Source organism: Hipposideros armiger, unplaced genomic scaffold (assembly GCF_001890085.2).
Source record: "Hipposideros armiger isolate ML-2016 unplaced genomic scaffold, ASM189008v1 scaffold_621, whole genome shotgun sequence".
NCBI lineage: Eukaryota > Metazoa > Chordata > Mammalia > Chiroptera > Hipposideridae > Hipposideros > Hipposideros armiger.
Genome location: NW_017731971.1, coordinates 528886 through 537293, shown reverse-complemented (window position 1 = coordinate 537293; position 8408 = coordinate 528886). Strand labels below are relative to the sequence as shown.

Sequence of the window (8408 nt, the reverse complement as noted above, 5' to 3'; positions counted from 1 at the left end):
GATAATCCCTACCTATGTATGGACAGAGAGCCCCCCAATCACCTTTTCATACCTCATTCTTAAATGTGAATGGACAAAGAGATACCTGAGTTTTTGAGGAAAGCCAAAATCATAAAAGAGAAAGACCAAGATAACTAGGAGGGTTAAAAAAAAAAAGACTCTAAAGGGAAATAAGACAATTCAGGAAAGAGAAAAATGTTTTGTTATCTGCAGAGACACTAGCTATCCATACAATCAGAAAGGGTTGCTGTAAAAAAAAAGGAACAGAGTACAAAAAAGAATTCTTAGAAATTTAAAATATGAGTATCAAATATAAAAATATGAGAAGATGAAGCTGAAAGATAAAGCTGAATTCTTCCACAAGGCAGAACAAAAAGATCAAGATTGGGAAAACACGGACTCACAGAGGATCAATCTAGGAGGTTTAACATCTGATTAATCAATGTTCCAGAAAGAGAAAATAAAGAAAATGAAGAGAAAGAGATTATCCTAGAGTTGAAGAATACTGATCTTTAGACTGAAAGAGCACACCAAGTAACAGATAATGAATGAAAACAAAATCTTACATGCAGATGCATCACTGTAAAAATCTCAGAACACCATGGATAAAATCCCTAGAAGCTTCCAGGCAGAAAACAACAGTCTTCTACAAAGGATCCTGCAAAGACTTCATGTCGACAATGAAGTAATATCTTCTAAACTGTGGTGTGAAATGCTTTCCACCCAGCCAAAATATCAAAGCATATGTGAGAAAACAAAGCCATTTTAGATATAAGGGCTCAGAAAATTTCTCTCTTGAAAACCTCCTATTGGGGGAAATTAATTGAGGATGTGCTCTGGCAAAACGAGAGGTACCAAGAAAAGAAGACATGGAATCTAAAAAAAAGAAGGCTCATCTAAGAATAGCAGTAAAGAGTAGTCCTAGGATGATATCTAAGAGACGTAAAACTGAAGCAGAGAATGGAAGTTCAGGCAGGGAGGCCTCTAGGGAAAAGGTAGATTCAGAATATCTGATGTGATAGAGGATTGAGGGTGGGTGGGGGCTATGAGAAGGCAAACAATGCGAGAAAAAAAGAAATTCTAGGGCCAGCCGAGTGGCTCATTGGTTAAGTGTTGGCTTGGGACGCCAGCTCTGAGCAGCAAGGCCCCGGTTTGGATCCCACATGTGGACCAGTGATGCTGCGCCCTCTACAGCTAAGATGGTGAACAACAGCTCGACCGGGAGCTGGGCGGCCGTCCAATGGCCAGTGAGAGAGACTGCCTCACCCAGGAAAAGCGCAATGATAATATCAACATGGGCCAGTGAAGTGACGTCCTCCACAACTAGACTGAAAAACAAAAGGACAGCAACTTGTCTGTTCTCCTTCCCCCAATTCCCCAATAAAATCTTTAAAAAAATAAAAAAGAAATTCTAGGAAAAATCCAAACATCTATAACATAAGCACAGTTACTGTAAGACCTTGCAGTGAACAATGTTTATATCATTATAATGTAAGCTTTGTTTATTAATTTTCAACCTTTAAAGCAAGGAAGACAAATACGATTGTACAATGGAATGGAATTATTATTAACTTTGACAATATAAAAGTATACATTTACTGAAGTTGGGAAGTAGCTGGATGACAACTAATGGGTAAAGGATAGTGATGTTAATGTCCTCATCTTACAGGGTAGAGCAAGCCTAGAGTTAGCGGCCAAAACAGTACAGCTGACCCTTGAAGAACATGGGTCCACTTATACATGGATTTTTTTCAGTAAATACCAGTCAGTCAGCCCTCTGCATCCCTGGGTTTCACACCCGCCGCTTCAACCAACCACGGATGGAAAACAGTTATTTTCAATCTGTAGATGAGTGGGCTGATGGTATGCATTGTTCTGTGCCATTTCACATAAGGGACCTGAGCACTGCAAATTCTGATATCTGCAGGGAGTCCTGGAACCAATCCCCAGTGGGTACTGAGCGGTGGTGACTGCATAGTAGTTAAGTTTGGGCGAAGTCAAAGTTATATGCAGATTTTGACTGCAAACCTCGCATTGTTCAAGGTTCAACTATACTTCAACTTGCATCGCATGCCACAGATTTAAAAGTTATACAATAATATTGGGGAAAAGGGGACGACAGGAATGTATAGGCTAAATCCTGATTTGTCATATCAAGAAGTTAATATATTTATTAAATAGGGTAAACCAACAAAGAACAATATGGGCATATTATTTAGAAATATGGAGGCAAATGACAGAAAAAAAAATAGCTAAATGAGTTAAAAAGAATTGCTCCTAAGAAGTGGGGCTGATGGGATCTACACTACCATATGCTTTTATGATCCTGTATAGTGATTAAAACTTTAAAAAAATTAAGTACAAAACAGTTTTGTGCAGAGGCCACTAGACAAATGTCCAATTATCAACTCCCCTTCCAGTGGAGTGGGGACAAAGAGAGCCCTTAATTCAGTCGATTTACATGCAATTTAGTAACAGAATGTTTCTATCTAGTTTTTCTGTTAAAAAAAAAAAAAGTATATATGCTTCAGCCTAATTTTATATCCTGTAACAGTACGTTGGCATACTCCCTGAAATGCTAGACCTTGAGGCATAACAATCAGGGGATGAATGAGCTTCGGCGTCAGAAGGACCCAGGTCTTAATTTAGACTCTACCACTTGCTGGCTATAGATATTACCTGCACAAGGTTACCAACCTTCTTCAAAAGTAACTTCTTCTGGGGTGACTGGTTAGCTCAGTTGGTTATAGAATGTGGAGCTGATAACACCAAGGTTGCCGGTTCGATCCCCACATGGGCCACTGTAAGCTGCGCCCTCCTTAAAAGAGTCAGCTATGCCATTTTAACATGAAAGCACTGTGTAACCAATGACCATGGCTGTTCCCCCATAAAATTAAAAAAAAAAAAAAAAGTAACTTCTTCATCTGTGAACTGAAGGTATTACTGCTTATCCTCACAGAGTTAGATAACACAGAGAACAGTCACTGATGTGCAGTAAGCAATGGATAGAAGAGCTTTAATTACTACTTACATTGGCCACCACTTTTACTTCTTTGTACTGTGCTTCATAGAAAATTCCAGCATTTTCCAGTGCTTCTGTTAGTGAGGGCCCATTTTTCACCTGCTTATCTAATCCATTCACAAATTCCTCCAGCTTGGCGCTTGCTTCTTCAAATTCCTTGGAGAATTTCTTCCCACCTGTCTTATCTAAAATAATAAGAGGAAGTATTCATTTCAGGATTAAAAAAAAAAAGTAAACAATTTCATCTTGTGAAGAAAACTCCACTCTAGGTGATCTGTGAACTTGTTCTTACTGCCTTAGTGTGTAATAATCTTAGTTTCATAGTTTCACCTTAAAAATGCTTCTCCAAATTCCAAAACGTTATTAAAATGATTCCTGTGAATCTGAGAGTTACACAAGAGTGTGTTGCGAGGGACTTGTAATTGAGGTAAACAAAAGAAAGTCCAACTAAAAGAAAGTTTGCTGATTATTTTTCTTTACAAACTTGACGCCACACTACTTGCTAACTTTTACCCAATAGAATGTAGAAGATACAGCGCTCAGATGAGAAAACTTAGGCTCAGGAAAGATAAAGTGACCTCTGTGGGAATAACACTAAAAGTTCTTCCTTCCTAGCTGAAGAAAACCCCTGATAATTTCCTATCAGAGGAGTACAAAGCATGAATTATGCTTTCAACAACAGTGACATTACAAACTGTTACTTACTCTCCTAAGTGTACTTCTTTGCCATGACTGTTGCAACATGGCTTTAGATAACAGTAGAAATTTTGGCTTTGGCTCTTACCAGCTGGGTGACTGAGACAAGCTACTCATCTCCTTATGAAGCCCTGGGTTTCTCATGTACAAAATGGAGGTTTTTACTACGCTGCTGGGTTGTTGTGCGGATTAAATTAGGTAACATGTTCAATTTAAAGCATTGTGCAAGAAAAGAATAGATGCCAAAATGAGCATCTAGTAGCCATTTACCTGTTATTTCAAAAGTATTTATCAAAAGCCTATTATGTACACTAAGCATTGCTCTAGGCGCTGGATAGAGCAGTGAACACATAAGGGTAATTTCTACCTCCATGAAATTTATATTCTAATTAATTATTAATATGATGATTCCTTGTAATTTACAATGTAAGGAAAAGAGAGCAACCAAACTAGATTTTATGAGCCATTCCAGGGACCTCATTAAAGCACATACCCAAGCCAGTGAACCACACACGTGAGACACAGCTGTCCATATGTAAGCCATACATCAAGAAAGTGCTAGAAGTGATGAAAATGACAGAATTTCTTGGGGTTTTTAAAATTTCTTTTCCTCTGGCTTTGTGGAGATGTAGCTGCATGTACCAATGTGCCAGTCTAAGGGGCACAGCGGGAAAGGCAGGAGTTTACTTATGAAATCTATTGGGTTGTCGGAAAAGTCATGATGTATTTTTGCAATGAAAAACATAGAAAAAATATGTCATGACTTTTCCGACAAGCCAATATATGCGTGAAATCACTACTCTGGGGACCCCAAGCCGCTCTCTACAACCTAAGGTTGTCTTCATGGGGAAGCCAGTCTCATCACTTGAAAATGACAAGCCTGGAAATAAAATCTAAGTTATTCTAGGTAAATGGATGTATGTATTACCTTTTAAGCATTTGAGAGTTTCTGTACTACACACATCCACCCTCATAGTCGACAGCTGCTTCTCCTTCAATTCGATCTGATCTTCTGAGCGCTTGTATAGCAACAGCTCTTCAATGAGCGCCTGAGACTGAACACAGAGCAGAGTCAAATTGCACTTACGAGATTGACTTGTGTATCTTTTCACCCCCAAAACCTAATAAAACCCCAAGAGGGAAAAACCCTTCAAATGTCCTCACAGTCAGCGATAGCGATATCAATTCTCATGTCAAAACCCTATTTTCAGTCACATGTTTTAAAAGATCCTTTTCCTTATTCAGAGCTAACTTATGGCTATAGAGTTAAGACTAAAACGAAGGTCTACTTAAATCTTCTTTAAATTTTAATTACATAAACAGTTTTATTATATTAATTCTAAACAAATTCTAATTTAGTAGAGCTTCACAGAAAGATGAAGCCCCTGTTAGGGGGTTCAGTACAGAACTCAGAGCCGGTTAATAGGTATTCTCTAAGAAGGTTATTTCATTAGTAGTACAGATAAAACTCTGTAATCTGACCCCAATCTGGATTTTAACATAACATAAAATATAACTGATGTACAACTGAGTAAAAGTCAATCTTACTGGGTTACACAGGCTACAGTAACATGAAAAGGGGGGAAAATGCTTTGGCATGTCAAACATATTCTGTAACTTACTCGAAATTCAGCAACTATCTTAGACTTGAGAGCAGCTTTTGGATTCGTGGATGCTGTTGGAATTAAACAGAAGGTCATCAATACAGATAGAAAAGCTGACTAATATTCAGGAAAATTTTAGCTCTTCTAGTTAAGGGTGTACTTTGAACATATGCCAGACATGCACATTTAAATCATAGCATAAGTCCTAACACAAACAGAATATCAGATTTAAACACCGCCAACTGTGGTCAATATAAAAATATGTTGTTTAGATAGGACTGACCTACTTACCTCCAACAGGCCCTTTAAGTCATAAAGTCCTAGAATTACTGATTGGGAGACACAGGGAGTACCTTTCTTCCTAGACTGACTGCGTGTAAGAGGATCTCAACACCTCACATTACGAGTGTTCAGGAGCAGGACATCCAATTAAGCCTGAGCACTGGCTGAAGAAAATCACTTACTCTATACCTATGTATTTAGCTTTGGATTTCTTTTCCTGCTGACTCAGTTCTCAGCAAAAAAAGGCAAGACAAGCTCTAAGTACATTATCACTGTGGTTGAACTGTGGCGGAAATGGAGACTCCTGGGGTTCCTAAGCATGCACCTTATGACCAAAAGGATGTCAAAGGGTTCCCTTAATCCTGGTGACTGCCATGCGCTTGCTGGAGCAAAATGTCTGGTTTCGCCTCCCACTTCTTACTGTCCTTTCCCTCGTTCCCTCCACACCTTTGAGTCTTTCTCAGTATTCCTCAGTTTGGCCCACAGCCAACCACCTATGCATGCAGTATTCCACGCCCTTGGTCCCATGCTGGGTAAACATGAAAGACATAGCAGGGGCTCCTGTTAGAAAATGAGCTTCTGGCCAGGATTTCAGGCCCATGTCTAATCTGGCAGAGTGTATCCCCCAATCTGAAAGATGTCATGGCTCCCACAGAAATGCTTCTTAATGACTAGACTCCTCTTGAGCTCTGCTGTTCAATGCCAGCTGCCTCTAGCTTCACGTTATCTTTGAACCTGAGAGTCAGCCCGGGCACTATCAAGCATCATTTTCTTCTTTCAATCCCCCAACTACTCTTGAATCTTCACTCATTTAAACCCTTTTCCTGCATTTCCTTTGCTTAAAAGTAGTTTCGTTTTGTTTGTCTGTCTGTTTTTAAAGAAGTGACTCCATGATGGCTTGTGTAGTGTAAGTCACTGGGGGCCTCCCAGGCCTGGAAAACACAGGCTCTGCCCACGGTTTTTATGCGCGGGACGATGTCAAATGGTCTACATTTTCTTCTGCTCCCAAAAGGAGTTAATTTTACATTAGTTGAGATTTTGTTCCTTACTTTGTGATTTCTTCCACTGCTTATTCGGTTGTTTGTTCAGATTTTCTTTCATCTGCTTCTGAGTTTTGAAAGTGGTACCTGGAAAACATTTCAGTTTTTGCAATCTGGCATTATGGGAAGCTGTTCTGTCTGTCCACTTCAGAGCCAACATGGTAGCATGAAAAAAGGCAATCCGAGACTGTGTGTTGTGTCTTTCTTCCCTTTTCTGTCATTTTTAGTAAAAAACTAAAAATACGTACCAGATCTCTAAGAAGCTGTCAAACACACACGATTTCTACAGTCAATGAAATTACAGATTTTGGGGAGAAAGGTTAAAAATACCAGTTAACACATTTAATGAAGAATTTAACAGCTTCTTAGAAGATGCTATTTTTAAAGCAAATTTCTAATCAAATAATGGTCATGGTATCCGATATTACCAGCTTCTATTCAATGACCTAATTTCATGCATCTAATACACAGGAACTAAAATACTTTTTAAAAAACAGGTACTCAACTTACTGCAAATCTAAACCAAAATAGAGACTGAAGAATGTCAATATATGCTTAATATCAAATACTTAGTGAAAACTGAAACCCTTTCTAAAAATTATCCAATAGTAAGAGGACAGGGTAGCAATTATTAAACACAAAAAATGAACAGTTTAAACACTCAAAAGGAGGAAAGTGAGATGGCCATCATCACTTAATATGCTTGACTTTCTTTAGTCAAAAACAAAATCCAACCCTCCCCAAATCAATTTTACTTAAATTTTAATTCGGATTTTTATTGAGTATTTAATTTTAAACAAATAAGGTCAGATCCAAAATTTTATTTTTCATTATTAAGCAACAGGACCGGATCTATAAAATATATAAAATTTTAAAGACTGAACAATGACTCCAATTTTCTTTTAGGAGAGAAAAGACACTTACTCAAAGCTTCTCTTAATGCCGTAATCATTTCTTCTGGGTATACGTTTCTATCTTCCCAGATTTTAAAGATGCGTTCTACTGACTTAGAGACAGATGGATCCCTGAGAAGAAAGAAAAAGTAAGATACATACATAAAAACGTTAACATGTCTCAAACAAGAATCTGAAAACAAAGTTGTCAACAAATTTTTTTCCAAATGTCTTTTGATGTATCTTTAAAACAATTTTTTTCTACAGTGCCTAAGACTAAACCTTAAGTACTCTTACTTAATACTTTCTATCAATAGCATAGATGAGGACGACATACTAAACTTTTTTTTTTAAGTACTTTTTTTTTTTAAACTTTATTGGGAAACAGTGTGTTTTTCCCAGGACCCATCAGCTCCAAGTCAAGTTGTTGTCCTTCAATCTTAGTTGTGAAGGGTGCAGCTCAGCTCCAAGACCAGCCTCCATTTTCAATCTAGTTGCAAGAGGGGGGGTGGGGGGGGTACAGCCCACCATTCCATGCAGGAATCGAACCAGCAACCTTGTTGTTCAGAGCATGGGCTCCAACCAACTGAGCCATCTGGCCACCCACCAGCAGCTCATCTCAAGTCATTGTCTTCAGTCTAGTTGTGGAGGGCACAGCTCACTAGCCCATGTGGGAATCGAATCGGCAATCTTGTTGCTCAGAGCTTGCGCTCTAACCAACTGGGCCACCTGGCCGCACCTAAACTTTTTGATGGATAAGAAGTTGCGAGGGGGCCAGCTGAGTGGCTCGCTGCTTAAGAGTTGGCTTGAAAGTGCGAGCTCTGAGCAGCAGGGCCGCCAGTTCGGATCCCACATGGGTCAGTGACGCTAT

At 38.9% G+C, this 8408-nt stretch overlaps 1 protein-coding gene across 1 annotated transcript in view; it reads right to left on the bottom strand.

Annotated features, from left to right (window-relative positions):
• RPRD2 (regulation of nuclear pre-mRNA domain containing 2) overlaps nt 1-8408 on the bottom strand; it is a 100095-nt gene that overhangs the window by 19628 nt on the left and 72059 nt on the right. The window contains exons 3-7 of the mRNA XM_019625257.1: nt 7569-7669; nt 6654-6731; nt 5341-5393; nt 4647-4773; nt 3032-3207 (exon numbers count right to left, since the gene is read on the bottom strand). Of these exons, the coding sequence (XP_019480802.1) occupies nt 3032-3207; nt 4647-4773; nt 5341-5393; nt 6654-6731; nt 7569-7669 (535 nt within the window). The remainder of the gene's footprint in view (nt 1-3031; nt 3208-4646; nt 4774-5340; nt 5394-6653; nt 6732-7568; nt 7670-8408) is intronic.